Source organism: Agelaius phoeniceus, assembly GCF_051311805.1.
Source record: "Agelaius phoeniceus isolate bAgePho1 chromosome W unlocalized genomic scaffold, bAgePho1.hap1 SUPER_W_unloc_1, whole genome shotgun sequence".
NCBI classification, from domain to species: Eukaryota; Metazoa; Chordata; class Aves; order Passeriformes; family Icteridae; genus Agelaius; species Agelaius phoeniceus.
In genome coordinates, this window is record NW_027509866.1 from 4,656,326 (window position 1) to 4,674,335 (window position 18,010).

At 54.6% G+C, this 18,010-nt stretch overlaps 1 protein-coding gene across 1 annotated transcript in view; it reads right to left on the reverse strand.

The window, feature by feature from the left end:
- LOC143692457 (uncharacterized) overlaps window positions 1-18,010 on the reverse strand; it is a gene marked incomplete at its 5' end in the record, with an annotated part of 208,278 nt that overhangs the window by 84,813 nt on the left and 105,455 nt on the right. Inside the window, 1 exon segment of the mRNA XM_077172690.1 lies at window positions 192-827. Coding sequence (XP_077028805.1) covers window positions 192-827 — 636 coding nt within the window.

Below are 18,010 nucleotides of genomic sequence, written 5' to 3' on the forward strand. Positions count from 1 at the left end.
TTCTTCCATCCCAAATCATGTAATTGGCAAGGCCAGGAAAAGGGACAGGTGTCTTCCCAGCATGGATCACAGGGAAAATGGATCTCCAGGGCTTTTCCCAATATAGATCCTCCAATGGGGGATGAAGCTGGAGCAGTGCACAAAGCTCCTCCTGCACTTGGGGCATTTGCAGGACTTCCCTTACTGGTGTCTCTGTTGGTGTTTGGTCAGGTCAGAGCTCTGGGTGAAGCTCTTCCCACACTGGGGACACTCGTAGGGCCTCTCCCCAGTGTGGATGCGCTGGTGCCTGATGAGGGTGAAGTTGCGCTTGAAGCCCTTCCCACAGTCAGGGCAGCGGAAGGGCCTCTGCTCCGTGTGAATGCGCTCATGCAGGCGGAGATTTGAGCTGGTCTGAAACCTCTTCCCACAGGTGGGACACTCGTAGGGTCTCTCCCCAGTGTGGATGCGCTGGTGCCTGATGAGGTGGGACTTGTGCTTGAAGCCCTTATTGCAGTCAGGGCAGAGGAAGGGCCTCTCTTCTGTGTGAATCTGCCGGTGCCTGGCGAGATCAGAGCTGGTGTGAAACCTCTTCTGGCACTCAGGACACTCATAGGGCCTCTCCCCAGTGTGGATGCGTTGGTGGATGATGAGGGCAGAGCGGCAGCTGAAGCCCTTCCCACACTCCCCACACTCATAGGGCCATTCCCCGGTGTGGATCATCTGGTGGCTGATCAGGGTGCTGCTCTGCCTGAAGCTCTTCCCACACTCCAAGCACTTGTGGGGCTTCTCCCCATTGTGAAACTGCCCATGGACCACCAGCTCTGAGCTCTGGCTGAAGCTCTGTCCACCTTCCTGGCTCAGGGTGGGTCTTTCCTCCTCAGAGCACCCTGGGCTGGGTTTGGAGCCCCTCCTCCTGCAGGATCTCTGGGGATTTTCCTCCCCACTGGATTCCTGTGCCCTGGAGTCACTCAAAATGGCCTCTTCCATGAGTTTCTGCTGTGGGGATTTCTCCTCTCTGGTCTCCATGCTCAGCTCCTTGTCTGGGGGAGGAAGGACAAGGAGAGGATGGGATTTGCCTCCGTACCAGAGGGAAGGGGAAGGAGATCCCCCCAGTGCATCCCCGGCAGGATGGGGTTGGCAGCAGGGTTGTCCTGCAGCCGGGGGCTGTGCTGGGCTGGGAGATGGAGCAGGAGAGAGGGGGAAAGGGGCACTGACTTCCTCCTCACCTTCCTGCATGTCTCGGGGCTCCTTCCTCTTCCTTGCAGCCTCCTCCTCCATCCAGTCAAGGTTTGGGGATGGGAAATCCTGTTCTGGGAGGAAAACAAAGGGTGCGCACATCGTCTTTTTACAGGATTTAAGGGAAACCTGGGGAGAGTTTAAACCATAATTACAATTTAATAAGAAAATGAAGATCAAGGCAATGTTACAGAAACACTGCCCTAAACTGATAGAGTCAGGATATAACCTGACACCCTGTTGCTGGTCAGGGGGGTGGCAGCAGTCCCATTAAATGGTGGCTGCAGTCCTGTGGGAGTGATGAACGTGATTCTGTCCAAGCAGTGATCCTGTAGAAGGGTCTGGTCTTCCTCTGAAGGTCCAGGGGTGGTTCTGGAGCTCTTGTCCTCTGGGAATCCAGTAGGCAAGCTGCTCCTGGTGTTGCAAGGCTCAGCTTATATGCAGGTAGGAATGCTTGGATCCTCCCCCTGGGCGGAGCATCCCACAATGGGAGGATGGAATTTGATCAGTCCTGCAGTGACACACAATGGCCCATTCCCAGAAGATATCTCCCCTGGAGGGTGTTATCAGGGCTGAGGCATGGAAGAGATCAAGAACACTGCCCCGCCTGTTTCTAGCAGTTGATGAAGATGGGGATTGAAAACATGCATTTGGTTCCATCTTACACTGCAGCCTGAAACAGTGGGGGAATCCCTGCTCAGGGGGTGAACACCACCCCCCTTACCCAAACTGGCTCAGGTGTAAAACCCCCACCCTTGGAAGGCCACACACACACAGGGGACAATGTCACACTTGCCCTGCCCCAGGGGAGGTCTCTGTCCCTGTCACTCTGTGGCTGTCACCCCTTTTCTCTTTCACAGGCCGGGGGCTTTGCCAAATCTAAGAATAATTTTTTTTCTCTTTCCCTGTCACCTTTGTGACATCTACACAGAGCTTTCCCTTCCTTTTCATAATCTTTTCATAAAAGAGGTATCGCAATGTATTGGGCCAAATTTCCACTTTTCTTATATTGGAACCTGCCAGCAGCTGAGCTGGAGCTGTGCAGGACCAATGGATTTTGGAATTGCCACAAAATTGCTTCTACTGTGAGTTTTGGGATTTGTTTGCGTTTTCCCCACAAGTGACTTGTGGGAAGAGCAATTGGGTCTGGGGCTAGATGAGTCTGGGACTAGGATGTGATTTAATACAGAACTGTGAGTGTGTCTGAACATGGAGTGAGATTGAGACCAGGATCAGGGTCAGGCTTGGGACTGAGCTCACCCAGAGCAGGACAGGAGGGGATGTCACTGTGGGAAGGTTTGGGGAAAATACTGATTTGGGGAGAAACAAGGTGTGAATGCCTTCGGTTGGGGATTCCTCTTGCCCAAGTCCATCTCTAGAAGTCACCTGATGTCCATAATAACCTCCAAAAATCAAGAGTGTATAAAAAAAGTGCCACCAGGAGTGTCCCATTTCCAGTCTCATCCCTCTGGGGTTCTGGTGGTCCCCTGTCTCTTGGCTGTTGGGGATCCCATGGGTCCTGGGGATCCCCCCTCTCCAGGGTCCTGCTAAGGGATGCAGGCGGATTTTGGGGTCACAAGGTCCCCCTCTCCAGCCTCCCCCCAATCCAGCCACTTGGGGTTCCCCCTTCTTTCCACCACCCTGTCCTGCTTTAGGGCAATTTTGGGAGAAAACTCCCAAAAGGGGTTTCCTCTAGAATGCAGATTCAGCAGCCCCACCCTCAGCCAGTTCGGGAAAATATTTCCTTGCGAAAAGTGAAAAAAACACTTTATTTAACAGGCAAAGCATTCACCAACACAAAAATTGAACAATATTAAGCAATAAAACCTCCTGCTGCTGGAAAATAGGTGACAAACTCCGGAAGTCCCTCCTTGGGCTGGGGCTTGGCTCACTCAGTGTCTTATCAGTCTCTTATCAGTCTCTTACCAGTCCCCCTGTATTGGAAATGCCACGGCCCAGGCTCAGCCCGGTGGGCCACAGGTGGGAGCTGCCGGTGGTGTTCTGGGTGTTCAGTCCAGAGCAGGTTTAAACAGCTCCAAAGAAAAAGAAAAACCACAGTCCAGGGAACTTCTCTGCCTCAGCGAGCTAAAAACTAACTAAAAGCAAAGGAGAGCTCTGTCCCGCCCTCTGTCCATCCAGGAGCTGGAATGTGGAGGAGTGAGAGCAGTGTCTGAAAACAAACTGCAGCTTCTTCCTCCTCCCCTTGGCTCTCAGAACCAGCCTTAAAGGTGCAGAACTCATTTCTGGGCTAAACGGACCGATGGGGCACGAGCATCATGAAGTCACCCCAGGACGCGCCCCTGTCAGGGTCAGGGGGTCCCGTCCCCGCCTCATCTCCGGGCTGCCGGGGGTGCCCCAGCTCCGGTATCGCCCCTTCCCCTCTCCCCGCCCCGGGGGTCCCCCGTTCCACAGCCCCGGCTCTCACGGGGATCCCCAAAACCAATGTCCCGCCCCGTCGGTACCGGGCCATCCCCACGTGGACCCCCCGGGACCCTCCCGAGGGGCGATCGCGGCTCCTCTGTCCCCGAAAAAGCTCCTCTTAGGGAGCCCGGAGATATCGGGGGCTCGAGTCCGGGATCTGCCGGCTCCGAGCACTCTCCAAAAAAATCCTCCCGGAGACCCCTGGCTGGAGCCGGGGCGAGCTCGGCCTCGCCCTCACCTGCGGCTCGGGGCTGAGGGCGATGCTCCCGGGGCAGGGGCTGCTGCAGGCTCAGCGTGTGGGCGCTGCGAGCGCCGGGATTCTCCCGCTCCCGCTCCTGCTCCTCCTCTCCCTCCTCTTCCTCCCGCATTTCCTCCGCTGCCAGCCCGGACCCCCCTTTCCCACCCCTCTGCCCCGCGGCCCCGCAGCCCCGGCTGCTGGGTGGGGGAGCCCCCGATCGGCCCCAGGGCTGGGCAGGGGGCTCGGGGACCCCCCCGGGGCGGATCCGTGCCCCCGGCCCGAGCCCCAAACTCCGCTCCGGGGCCGCTGGGCTCTGCGGGTCCGCCTGGCAACCGGTGAGTCATCGGCGAGAAAAGCTCTGGTTGGCTGGAAATTGTTCAGCGCCTCCTCTGATTGGCTGGAATTGTGAAAGGCGCTGCGCCCCGCGGGTGGCCCCGGGAGCTGCGGAGTCTGGGCCGGAGCCTTTTCCTCTTTCTTTCTCCCCCTCTGAGAACTCTTTCCTATTTCTTTCTCTCTCTGAGATCTCTTCCCGATTTCTTTCTCTCCCTCACTCTTCCCCATTTCTTGTTCAGTTCAATCCAAGTTCGAGCAGATCCACAGGTTGCGTTCCCATGGTCTCATTCGCACTCCCCTGGGGCAGAGGCGTCTCTCCCTCGCGAAATCGTAACCCATGGGCAGGGTGCCTTCCCAGCCCAATCCTTCCAAGATTTTGTCGGGGACTCGCTTCCATTTCCTCCCTCCCTCTGCTTCCAGCGGGGAAGGTGCTGGGAAATGTCCATCAAAGCCACCTTTGCCGTGTGCTCTGGGAGCCCACAGAGCTGCTGGACCTTGTCCCCTGGCCCTGCACAGCTCCTTGGGAGGCACGGCAGGGGCAGCACCCTGGCAGCCTCGGGAATGCCCCTCTGGGATCCATGGCACACACTGCCAGGGGCTGGAATTCCAGTTCCCAGCCAGCAAAAGATGTTCCTGCCCTGGAAGGTAAAGCTCTTAAGAAGGAGCCAAAAGCCAAGTGGAGCAAGATCTTACAGTGACATTTCACTGCCAGCCTTCATAACTTCACCCATGGTTGTTGTAGCTCCTGGATTGGGAATTAAATCAGGGCAGGGTCTTTGTTGGGAGCTGCCCTGGGTCAAGGGAGACACTGAGAGAGAAACAGAGCAGGCAAAGAGAGGCAGGAGAGAAAGGGGGACACAAACACAATCAGCTGAGAAGGTGGCACTCTGAAAACAGACCAGAACTGACTGAAAAGGAATATGACAGAAAGAAACAATTTTGCCCCTTTTATTTCCTATCAAAATACAATTTCTTCCCCTTCTCACAAACCTCCTCCCAGTGTCATTCAGCAGGGCTGTCAGAAAGTTATTCATTCTGGGTGGATGTTCCAGACTGCAGCCACAGGCAAACAGGGAATGGGGATTTTCCTGCTCCTGGGGAGTTTGACATCCTCAGCTGAGGAAAGGAGGAGACACCAGAAGAAAATGGCAGCCGGGCTTCATCCTCCCACAGGAAAGAGAGGGGGGAAATCTCTCATCCTGTCTGCAGCTGCTCCCACAGGGATGTGAGGGCTGATCCCAGAGCCCCAAGGGTCACAGTCAGGGCTGCCCTCAGGGAATGCTCACCTGGTATTGAGGGGCAGCGTGGGAGCACCTGGATCATGGGGCACCCAGCTGCCCCCCATGTTTGGAGGTGCCTGAGGAGGGCTGGGACAATGCCAGGGACATCCTGCAGTGACATCCCCCCGTCCTGCTCTGGGTGAGCTCAGTCCCAAACCTGACCCTGATCCTGGTCTCAATCTCACTCCATGTTCAGACACACTCACAGTTCTGTATTAAATCACATCCCAGTCCCAGACTCATCTAGCCCCAGACCCAATCCCAACCCCAGCCCTAAAGCCAATCCCATGTCTCGCCTTAACCCCAATCCCAGCTCTAATCCAAATCTCAGCCCCAACTCCAAGCCCAGCCCCAATTCCAGCCCCTTCCTAAATCCTCAGCCCCAAACCAAATCCCAGGCTCAGCCCTTCTGGGGCTTTGGGGGTGTCTCTGTCCCTGTGACCCCGATGATGTTTGGGTGGGGTCCCAGCAGGGCTGAGAGGGACAGAGACCCCCCCGGCCTCGCCAGGGGTGAGAAGGTGGCAGAGCCCCCCCAGCCCCGAGCAGCCTCAGCGGTGAGAGGGACACAGAGCCCCTGGTGCCCAGCCCTGCACAGGCATTGCCTGAGGCCAGAGGGATGGAGACCCCCCGAGCATCCCCCAGGGCCAGGGGACAGAGAGCCCCGAGCATCCCCTGGGCTGAGAGGGACAGAGACTGCCCCGAGCACCCCCTGGCACAGGGGAGAGAGGGAGGGAGACCCCCTAGGCATTCCCTGGGTGAGAATGATGGAGACCCCTGGGGAATGGCCTGGGGTGACAGGGACAGGGACACCCCTGGGGAATGGCCTGGGGTGACAGGGACAGGGACACCCCCCCAAGCCCCTCCCAAGCATCCCCCAGTGTGAGAAGCCCAGAGACCCCTTGGGCATCCCCTGGGCACCAGAAGTTGTTTCTTGACAAAAATCAAACTTAACCCTACAGAAAATGCCTTGAATTTGCCCTTCCCACAAGTCACTTGTGGTGAAAACGCAAACAAATCCCAAAATTCAATAAACGGACAGTAGAAGTGATTCTGTGGCAATTCCAAAATCCATTGGTCCTGCCCAGCTCCAGCTCAGCTGCTGGCACATTCTGATAAAAGAAAAGTGGAAATTTGGCCCAATATATTGTGATACCTCTTTTATGAAAAGATTAGGAAAAGGAAGGGAAAGCTCTGTGTAGATGTCACAAAGGTGACAGGGACGAAGAAAAAAATTATTCTTAGATTTGGCAAAGCCCCCGGCCTGTGAAAGAGAAAAGGGGGGACACCCACAGAGTGACAGGGACAGAGACCTCCCCTGGGGCAGGGCAAGTGTGACATTGTCCCCTGTGTGTGTGGCCTTCCCGGGGTGGGGGTTTTACACCTGAGCCAGTTTGGGTAAGGGGGGTGGTGTTCACCCCCTGAGCAGGGATTCCCCCACTGTTTCAGGCTGCAGTGTAAGATGGAACCAAATGCATGTTTTCAATCCCCATCTTCATCAACTGCTATAAACAGGTGGGGCAGTGTTCTTGATCTCTTCCATGGCTCAGCCCTGATAACGCCCTCCAGGGGAGATATCTTCTGTGAATGGGCCATTGAGTGTCACTGCAGGACTGATCAAATTCCATCCTCCCATTGTGGCATGCTCCGCCCAGGGGGAGGATCCAAGCATTCCTACCTGCATATAAGCTGAGCCTTGCAACACCAGGAGCAGCTTGCCTACTGGATTCCCAGAGGACAAGAGCTCCAGAACCACCCCTGGACCTTCAGAGGAAGACCAGAGCCTTCTACAGGATCACTGCTTGGACAGAATCACATTCATCACTCCAACAGGACTGCAGCCACCATTTAATGGGACTGCTGCCACCACCCTGAGCAACAGGGTGTCAGGTTATATCCTGACTCTGTCAGTTTAAGGCAGTGTTTCTGCAGCATTGCCTTGATCTTCTTTTCTTATGAAATTGTAATTCTGGTTTAGACTCTCCCCCAGGTTTGCCTTGAAACCAGTAAAAAATTCAATGCTCTCATCCCTTGCTTTCCTCCCAGAACAGGACTTCACATCCCCAAACCTTTGCCAGATGGAGGAGGAGGCTGCAAGGAAGAGGAAGGAGCCCCGAGACATGCAGGAAGGTGAGGAGGGAGTCAGTGCCCCTTTCCCCCTCTCTCCTGCTCCATCTCCCAGCCCAGCACAGCCCCCGGCTGCAGGACAACCCTGCTGCCAACCCCGTCCTGCCAGGGATGCACTCGGGGAATCTCCTTCCCCTTCCCTCTGGCACGGAGGCAAATCCCATCCTCTCCTTGTCCTTCCTCCCCCAGACAAGGAGCTGAGCATGGAGACCAGAGAGGAGAAATCCCCACAGCAGAAACTCATGGATGAGGCCATTTTGAGTGACTCCAGGACACAGGAATCCAGTGGGGAGGAAAATCCCCAGAGATCCCACAGGAGGAGGGGCTCCAAACCCAGCCCAGGGTGCTCTGAGGAGGAAAGACCCACCCTGAGCCAGGAAGGTGGACAGAGCTTCAGCCAGAGCTCAGAGCTGGTGGCCCATGAGCAGCTTCACGATGGGGAGAAGCCCCACAAGTGCTTGGAGTGTGGGAAGAGCTTCAGGCAGAGCAGCACCCTGATCAGCCACCAGATGATCCACACTGGGGAATGGCCCTATGAGTGTGGGGAGTGTGGGAAAGGCTTCAGCTGCAGCTCTGCCCTCATCATCCACCAACGCATCCACACTGGGGAGAGGCCCTACGAGTGTCCCCAGTGTCAGAAGAGGTTTTACACCAGCTCTGATCTCCTCCTGCATGAGCGGATTCACACGGATGAGAGGCCCTTCCGCTGCCCTGACTGTGGGATGGGCTTCAAGTGCAACTCCCACCTCATCAGGCACCAGCGGATCCACACCGGGGAGAAGCCCTACGAGTGTGGGGAATGTGGGATGAGCTTCAGCCAGAACTCTAACCTGATCTCCCACCAGAAGACCCACACCAGGGATCGACCCTGTGAGTGTGGGGAATGTGGGAAGAGCTTTAGGCAGAAGTCTCTCTTGATCTGCCACCAGAGGATCCACACTGGGGAAAGGCCATACAACTGTGGGGAATGTGGGATGAACTTTAGTAGGAAGACCCAAATGATCATCCACCAAATGATCCACAGAGGGGAGCAGCCCTACAAGTGCCCCGAGTGTGGGAAGAGGTTTCACACCAGCTCTCAGCTCCTCCAGCACCAGCGCATTCACACGGATGAGAGGCCCTTCCTCTGCCTCGACTGCGGGAAGGGCTTCAAGCACAACTCCACCCTCGTCACCCACCGGCGCATCCACACTGGGGAGAGGCCCTACGAGTGTCCCCAGTGTGGGAAGAGCTTCACCAGCAGCTCTCACTTGACCAGACACCAATGGAGCCACCAGTAAAAGAAGCACTGCACATGCCCCAACTGCAGGAAGAGCTTCATGCGCTGCTCCAGCTTTATCCCCCATTGGAGACCCCACGTTGGTCAGAGCCCTGATGATCCATGTTCCCTGTGATCCATGCTGGGAAGACACCTGTCCCTTTTCCTGCCCCTGCCAATGACATGATGTGGGATTGGGGAACATGAGGGTCTGGCCATGGCCCTGTCATTACATTCACTCCCACCTCAGGTCATTGCCAGGGGCAGGAAAGGGACTCTCTCTCTCTCTCTCTCTCTCCCTGAGGAGAAGGGTGTCCTTTCCAGACAGGAGGAAATACATTGCCAGGAAGAACTAGTTGTTGATGTTGTAGTTTTCTCTGTAAATAGTTTTACTTATCCCTTCTGTTATCAATATTGTTTTTGTTCCTTTTTGTTCTTTATCTCATTGCAGTTCCCAATAAATTGTTCTTATCCCAGCCCGGGATCTTTGCCTTTTGTGCTTTCCATGGGAGGCGGGAGGGCAGCGAGGGCAGCGCGGTTTTAGCGGGAGCAGGAAATTGGGGAATCCCATTCCTGAAGCCCGGCCCGTGGAAACCGAGCATCCCAGCTGGTGCCAGCCCTGGTGGCCATGGCAACCACCCCTGGCATGGGGTCTCCATGGAGCTGCCAAGGCACTGAGCATAGCAACAGGGGTCTGGTGATGGTTGCTATGGAAACTGCCCATAGCAACAGTGGACTGGTGATGGTTGCTATGGAAACTGCCCATAGCAACAGTGGACTGGTGATGGTTGCCTGCTAAGGATCAGATTTGTCACAGGCCCTCAGAAGAGTTCCATGGGGACATTCCAAGAATCTCCAGGCTGTTACAGAGCTGGAATGTCACAGGCAGGGCAGGGGCTCCATGGAGACATCCGAGGGGTTTCTAGGATGGTAAAGAGCCCTGTGGTGAGAGGCAGTCACAGCCATTCCATGGTGACATCCCAGGAGTCCCCAGGCTGCCAGAGAGCTGGGATGTCCCAGACACTCACATGGGTTCCTGTGATGGGCACAGTGGGAGCTTCAGGCAACATTTATTAGAGGAGCTCCTGTTGGGTCACAAGGTCCAGAAACGATCCCCAATGCTCCCCATAGATCCCCAAATGTCACTGTTGAATCAGTGTTCCGTGCTTTCTTTCCAATGGAAAACAAGCATCCTTATCCTCCAGGTGTCCATATCTGAAATTGGGATTCCACCTCCAAAATTCTGTATATCCAAGGGTTGCTCCCAGGCACAATCTGCCAGTACCATCAAGCCTGGCTGGCCTTGGCCTCTGGTGGCTGCCCCTGCAACACTGGGGCTGGGTCCTTCCCTTCCCATGCAGATAACTGGGACACTGTGGGGACCTCATGGAACCAAGGGGATCATTGTGGCACCACTGGAGCCCATGGAACCAAGGGGCCATGGTGACACAGCGGGGCTTCATGGAACCCAGAGACCATTCTGGCTCTGTGGGGCCTGATGGAACCATGGAGACCATTGGGACCCTTCAGGGCCTGGTGTCACCAAGGGGGCATTATGGCACCTCAGGGCCTCAGGGAAGCAAGGGACCATTGGGACAATGTGGGGCCTGATGGAACTGAGGGTACATGGAACAGGTCTGGGTGGTTTGGCCTCCCAGGGGCCCCTGACAGGTCTGGCTGACGTTTTGATGTCAAGGGCTGCCTCTCATCAGCTCCGGGAGCACTGGGGCTCCGTGCTTTCCTTGCTATGGGAAAGAACCCTCCCTCTTTGTAAATGTCCATTGCCAAAATTGGTATTCTCTCTAAAAATTTTCCTATATGCAAGAGTTTCTCTCAGAAAAAAACCTGCCACTTCTGGCTGGCCTTGTCCTCTGGTGGTCACCTCTCTTCTGCCTGGCAAACACTGGGGCTCTGTTCCTTCCTTCCTATGGAAAAGAACCAACCTTCATGTCCATGGTCCATGGCCAAAATTAGAATTTGGCCTCCCAAATTCCATATATCCAAAGATTGGTCCGAGACAACAGTAGCAAGGACAGACAGGTCAGGCTGGCCGTGTCCTCTGGTGATTTTCTTAGACTCTGAGCTGAATGCTTTCAGTTGAAAAAAACTTGGAAAGGGCCCAGAGATCTCCCAAGAAGCGTTTTTGAGGACTTGGGCACATATGCACTATATATGGACAAAGGAGCTCTTGGCTTTGTGCTGTTGTGAGGGTTTTGCATCATGGAAGTGATGTTCTAAGAGAAGCTGCTAGCAGTTTCCTCCACGTCTGACAAAAAACCACTGAGTAATTATCTTTGAGAATTGACAATCTGTTAAACCAGTAAGGAAACTGAACACGCCTCTGTGAAGACACATGTTAAAGATGGGAAAGCCTGGGAGGGTCTCTTTCCCTTCTGGCTGGCACAGAGGTAACAAGGCCAGCCCAGCTCCCCATCTCAGCCAGGGTTGGCCATGTGGGTTCCCTGCTTGCTTTTTCTACTTCTCTTGGGCTCGGGATTGAAGGCACTTGAGATGACAGGATGTGTTCAGACTCAGGTGTTTATTGTTTCTTACCCATGTTACATTCTTAAGGCCGTGAGTTCTGCACTCTTTCATTATCAGGGTACAAAATGGCAAACTATCTCTTGTTACAAGGTCTTTTGAGGCTAAACTATCCAATTAAGAAAAGATACCTAAATTATTTTCCCTTTTAACCCAATAATTGATCATTTGAAGCCTGCAATGCAGACTTTTATGTCCAATTACAACATACCAATCAAACCCATGAAGAAGAAGGAAGAAGAAGGTGAAGAAGAAGGAAGAAGGTAAAGAAGAACAAGCTGTCTTCACCCTAAAACCTCCATCTGGCTTCATATTTATTATTATCTTCTAAAACCCCGAAGTCTTAAGATTTTTCTGTGATATTATACACTTCTAACCAACTACACACCCATAATCCCAATGCTATTGATCAATTTTGGAAGGCTTCTCCACAGCCTCAGGTCAAATGCAGTGTTCTCTTGCAGGTCTGTGCCTTTCAGCAGAGAAAGTTTAAATTTCTCAGCATCCAGGGTTCCAGCAGGGCCGGGCGGCTCCTGCCGTGGGGCCGGGCCCCTTCCCAGGGACCCCGCCAGGCCCCATCGGCTGCCGGGCAGGGCAGGGGAGGCCGCGGGGCCGAGGCCGGGCCGGGCCATGGCTGCAGTTGGGAACATCTGGGCCCTGCTGAGCCCTGCCCCGCCGCCAGCCCGGGCCCAGCCAGGATCCGCCGGGCCCCAGGAGCAGCCCCGGGCCGGGCCGGCTCGGCCAAGATTCTGCCACCCTTGGGCTTCAGCCGCAAGCCCCGGGCAGGGGCAGGAGAAGCCATCGGCCCCCGGCCGTGCTGCTGCTGTGCTCTGGCCTGGCTGCTGAGATCCTGGCCCTGCCCCAGCGCGGCCCATCCTGACACAGCCCCAGCGCAGCCGCTGCAGAAACCTCCATCGTAAAACAGCTCCGGCCGCAAGCACCGAGCCCGGCCGGGGGCACGGAACCATCTGCAGGCCCCGGGTGAGATATGAACTCTTTCAGTGCTTCCATCCTCCCTCCAGTGAGAGAAAAGGACAAACATGAAGTCACCCAAGTCAGTGAAGGGGAAGTTGAGCCCCAGATGCGAGGGATGAGGAGATGCCTCGATCTTGGGGCTTAAATCCTCTTGTAAAGCTATGGAGAAGGATGTAATTAATATATCAGACTCTCTTTTTCCCTATAACTAATTGAAAATATGGGGAGATGACCTGTTCAGCAAAAACCTCCTTGCTAAATTAAGCAAATGTTGAAGTAGCTGTGATCCCATCAGAAGTTGAAACAGAGAAAGAGAGAAGAGTGGTGAGATCCTGTGGCCTCAGGGAGAGAAGAAGATCTCTGTTGTCAGAGATGAAGATGATTTCAGAAATAGATGAAGAGAATCTTTGCTCTTGAACAGCTCATCTTTAAACTCATACCCCATACATTGACATGGCCCATAAAAACAGCTGTGGGTAAAGCTGTGAAAAATGGGAGGGACTTCACAATTGCAGATTTTCTGGGCAGCTGCTCTTCGTGGGAATTGAGAGCCATGGGAGAACGTTTTTCTTATGGAGAAGTCTCCATAGGATGAAAGGGAGACTCCTCTCCCTAAGTGAACTGAAGAAAGACTGTTCTAGATGGTGTAAACTGACTGAAACTTTCAGGTTTTGTCTGCTTGCATTGTCAGTAAGAAAGAAAAGGTTGTAGGGAGAGGAGAAGAGTTCAGATCCTTATTATTCTTTTTTCTATCTAGTGGTAATAAACTTATCTATATACCCTTTTAAAATTTTGAGCCTACTTTGCCTTTCTCCTAATCCTATCTCGCAGCAGGAAATGAGTAAATATATTCCAGTGAATGCAATGGTAATTAGCCAACACTGATCCCACTGCACTAAGAGATGCATTGGCTGAGAAATCTCAAATTAGCAAACCAAAAATTACTCCAGATACATTCCTGATAAACTGCATTAGAGCAGAGGGAAATCAAGGCAGAGCCATGGTTTGTCAGGACTTGCTGCATCCTGATGAGCCCCGTGGTGCATTTGGAGCTGAGCCCTTGAACCTCAGGGCCTGAGAGGAGATGGCACAAACCTTTCCAGGAGTCAAAGTCAGAAGAAAACCCTAAAGTGTCTCAAAGCATGAATGGGTCTCAGTGAGGTCCATGCCCCGCACAGGCTCCTCATGGACTCCTTGGAGGAGAGCATTGGAGGCCAGGATTGACCAAAAACCTCTCAGAGTCTCAGTGTGGAAAGGAAATTCCAAACTACCTTAAAAAATTTGAGAAGCTCAAAGCATTACTGAGCACGACTGAGTGTCAGTATAATGCTCTCCAGGGACTAATTACAGCAGATAATTGGAGGCCTTGATTGCACAAACCTCTCAGAGACTCGAAGGCAAAAGCCAAAGCCAAAGCCAAAGTCCTTTGAAAAAGCTGCAGTCCCTGCAGGGAGCATGAAGGAGCCCCCAGGGCCATTGCTGAGCAAGGCTCCCCAGGGACTCCTTGCAGCAGATCCTTGAGGCCACTGGGATGTGGGCTAGGGGGGGATGCTGAGGGCAGCACAAGGGGCTGACAGTGCCCGGCCTGGCTGGGGCTGTGCCAGGAGGCCCCAGGGCCTCAGCACAAGGTGTCTCCTCCCAGCCCTTGCTGGCACAGACCCTGCTGTGCCCCAGGGCACCAAGACTTGGCTTCTCTTTGTCCCCACCTGTCATCACTGCCTGCAGTTTTCTGCTCTGCCTGGGGCCTGGGGACACTTGCTCAGTTGTGTCCCTCAGTGGGACCCATTAAAAGTCCAAGAAACTTTGGAGTTGGATTCTGCCTTGGAGTTCTGCAGAGGTTTCTTCAGCTCCCTCTCAGGGACTGATGCTCAGGGCCTGAGCACAAAGCCCCAGAGGCTGATTAAAGTCCTTGTGCTGTGTCTGTGCTGCTGAGCTGGGCTGGGCTCCTGGCACAGAGGTAGCTCCTGCTCACCAAGAAGAGCTTCAAAAGCACATTTCTCTTGATGAGCAGCTCTTCTGCCAGCCCAGCAGGGCTGGGGCACTGCCTGCAGCCAGCCCGGGCACAGCCCAGAGGCACAGAGAGCTTCAATCAGTCAGGGCTGGGAAGGGGCTGAGAAGTGCCTTGGGCACAATCACTGCCAGCCCTTGGCACAGGAACCTCTGGCTGCAGGACAATGCAGCTGCAGCTCCTGGAGCCATCTCCTCAAGCTGGAACATCCCAATGCCTGCAGAGCCTGTGAGTACAACTCTGGGTATTTCTGCTGCACAGGAGGTGAAATGCTCATGGAGTTCTGACATGCTGAGGGGTTCTGATCAGTCATAGAATATTTCCAAGACAAGAACTTTGTAAAAAATGAGGAAACTTTCAAAGACTTTGTATTCAGTTTCCTACTATTGGAGAATGGCAGGGAGGGGGGGATAAGTACAAAGGTTGATTATGAATTATAATTATGAATTTTGACAAGTGCCTGAGACATCCCAACTGTTACTTTTAGTGATCAGTAGGAGATCCCTAATGTGCTTTCAGCCCCTCTGCCCATGGACAGCAGCAGCATCACCTTTGCTGGAGCCATCAGGCTCAGTCTGAGCTGTCCTTTCTCCAAGCTGCAAACAGAACCTGCCCCCAGCCAGTGCCCTGCAAACAGGCAGGGTTCTGTAGGGCCAAGGAGAGTGCACAGAGATTTGGGGTCTGTGAGTGGTGGCAGGGAGAGATCAGGCACAGGGAAACACCTGGAGGAGGGAAATCTGCAGGAAGCAAAGAGAGGATCAGGAAATGAGGCAAAGTAAAAGCAAGAAATGCTGAGGCAGGGAGAGTTTAGAGATGCCCACAGGAGCCCCTGCAGTGCAGCCCCTCCCTCTGAACAAGCCCCCTCCCTCCTGTGCCCCAGCCAAGCCTCTGGCCTCAGCCTGAGAGTTTCTGATATCTAAGAATAGAAGAAGAGACATAGGGGGAGCTTAAAAAGAACACCCTAGAACTCTTAAACACCAAAGGCTGTCTGTGTGTTCCAGGGGAGGGTGTATGAGAAATGGCTTTGATTTTGATTACAGGAATCTCCTCTAACTCTTCAATGTCCTTTTCCCATGAACAGGTGCCCATGTGCAGCCCCAGCAAATGTCCAACAGCAGCTCCATCAGGCACTTCCTCCTGCTGGCATTGGCAGACACGCGGCAGCTGCAGCTCCTGCACTTCTGCCTCTTGCTGGGCATCTCCCTGGCTGCCCTCCTGGGCAACGGCCTCATCATCAGCGCCGTAGCCTGCGGCCACCACCTGCACACGCCCATGTTCTTCTTCCTGCTCAACCTGGCCCTCGCTGACCTGGGCTCCATCTGCACCACTGTCCCCAAAGCCATGCACAATTCCCTCTGGGACACCAGCAACATCTCCTACACTGGATGTGCTGCTCAGCTCTTTTTTTTTCTCTTCTTCATTTCAGCAGAGTATTTCCTCCTGACCATCATGTGCTATGACCGCTACGTGTCCATCTGCAAACCCCTGCACTACGGGACCCTCCTGGGCAGCAGAGCTTGTGCCCACATGGCAGCAGCTGCCTGGGCCAGTGCTTTTCTCAATGCTCTCATGCACACAGCCAATACATTTTCCTTGCCCCTGTGCCATGGCAATGTCCTGGGCCAGTTCTTCTGTGAAATCCCTCACATCCTCAAGCTCTCCTGCTCAAACTTGTACCTCAGAGAACTTGAGCTTCTTGTGTTTTCCTTCTGTTTGGGCTTTGGTTGTTTTGTGTTCATTGTTTTCTCCTATGTGCAGATCTTCAGGGCTGTGCTGAGGATCCCTTCTGAGCAGGGACGGCACAAAGCCTTTTCCACCTGCCTCCCTCACCTGGCCGTGCTCTCCCTGTTCCTCAGCACTGCCACATTTTCTGACCTGAAACCCCACTCCATGTCCTCCCCATCCCTGGATCTTTCAGTGTCAGTTCTATACTCAGTGGTGCCTCCAGCCCTGAACCCCCATATCTACAGCCTGAGGAACCAGGAGCTCAAGGCAGCAGTGTGGAGACTGATGACTCGATGGTTTCAGAAACATTAAACTGCTGGTCAATTTCTGCAAACCACTTGTAATAAAAGTCACCTTTGATACTTGTTGGCTTCATTTCAGAGGTTCTTCTCCTTTGTTTTAGTTTTTTTAATCTTGACCACAAAGAAAAGCCATTGTTTGTGCCATTTCTCATTTTGTTCCTCTCCACATTCCCTGTGGACACAGACTGTGTCAATGAGGAGCTGTGCTCTCGGTGGCTTTAAAGGAACTAAAGGATCTCCCAGTAGAGCTTTCTGCAGAGATGCCCTTTTGTTGCCTTCTCTGGAGCTGCAGCAGCAATGTCTGTGTGCAGAGCTGGGGCAGATCAGTGCTGGCCCAGCAGCTGTGCCCAGCAGCAGCAGCAGCAGCAGCAGCACTTGGTGTTGCCAGTGCTGCTGCCGTGGCCCTGCCCCGCTGCCCTGGTGGCCCTGGTGTTGCTGCAGGGCCTGAGTGCTCTCGGGGCCGGGCACAGCCCTGGGGGTGGCAGTGCTGGGGCTGCAGCAGGGACAGGCCATGGGCACTGCTGGGGCAGCGCTGACGCCTCAGGCCAGGCCCTGGGGGCTCCAGGCTCCTTGCCCAGGCTCTCTCAAGAACACGGCCAGGCCAATGCTCAGCACAGAAACCCCCGTCAGCAGCCCCAGGCTGGCCGTGGGCAGGCTGGGGCAAACAGCATGGCTGGGGCTCTGCAAGGGCCCTGGGGCAGATGGGAAGGAGCAGCAGAGCAGAGGCTGATCCATGCCCAGTGCGCTGCACAGCCCAGGGCAGCCTCCCAGAGCGTCCTCATGCAGCTGCCAACAACATCCCCCCTCTGCAGCCCTGGCCTCTCCCCCAGCTCACACAGGTGCCCCATCCTTGCAGGCACAGACACGGCAGCACTGCCTCAGCAGCCCCTGTTTGCATTGCACACAGCAGGGCCAGCACCCCCATGCTGTTGCTGTGGGGACATGAACCTGAGGGAGCACAAATGCCATCAGCCCCTGGGGCCAGCAAGGCCTGCGGGACACCAGGGAAACCACTCAGCTTTGTCCTGGCCTCTGCACTCAGCAAGAAAGTTTGTTCCCATCAGCTGGGAGTTTCCTGTGCTACTGCAGACGCTGTTGCTCAGAGCCAGGGCTGCCTGGCAGCCACCCCCAAACTGCCCTGAGCATTTCCTTGGCTTCACCTTTGCTTTCTCCACTCTTCCCTTGGACAAATTTCTTCCCATTTCCCAGCCCTGTTCCCTCCCCTGCAAACAGCCCATCCCTGGTTGCCCTTTCCTCTCTGGCCCCACTCCCCATTACAGTTCCTGACTTGGCCCCATGGGAACGTCCCTTGGGCAGCAGGATCATCCTACAAGTGCTGCAGGAATTGTCTGCAGACTCCTGCAGTGCCTGGTGCTGCTCCCTTTCCAGAGGCACCCCAGGCCAGGAGGGCACATCTGGGTTGCTGTGTCTGGCTCTGGGGCTCCCTGTTCTGGGCAATGAGGAGGAGCTGCAGAGGCTCTGCAGGACTGACAGGATGGGCTTTGGGGCTGCCAGGAGAAGCTGAGGGACCTGGGCTGCTGGAGCTTCTGCAGAGGAGGCCCAGGGCTCATCCTGCAACTGCTCCAAGGG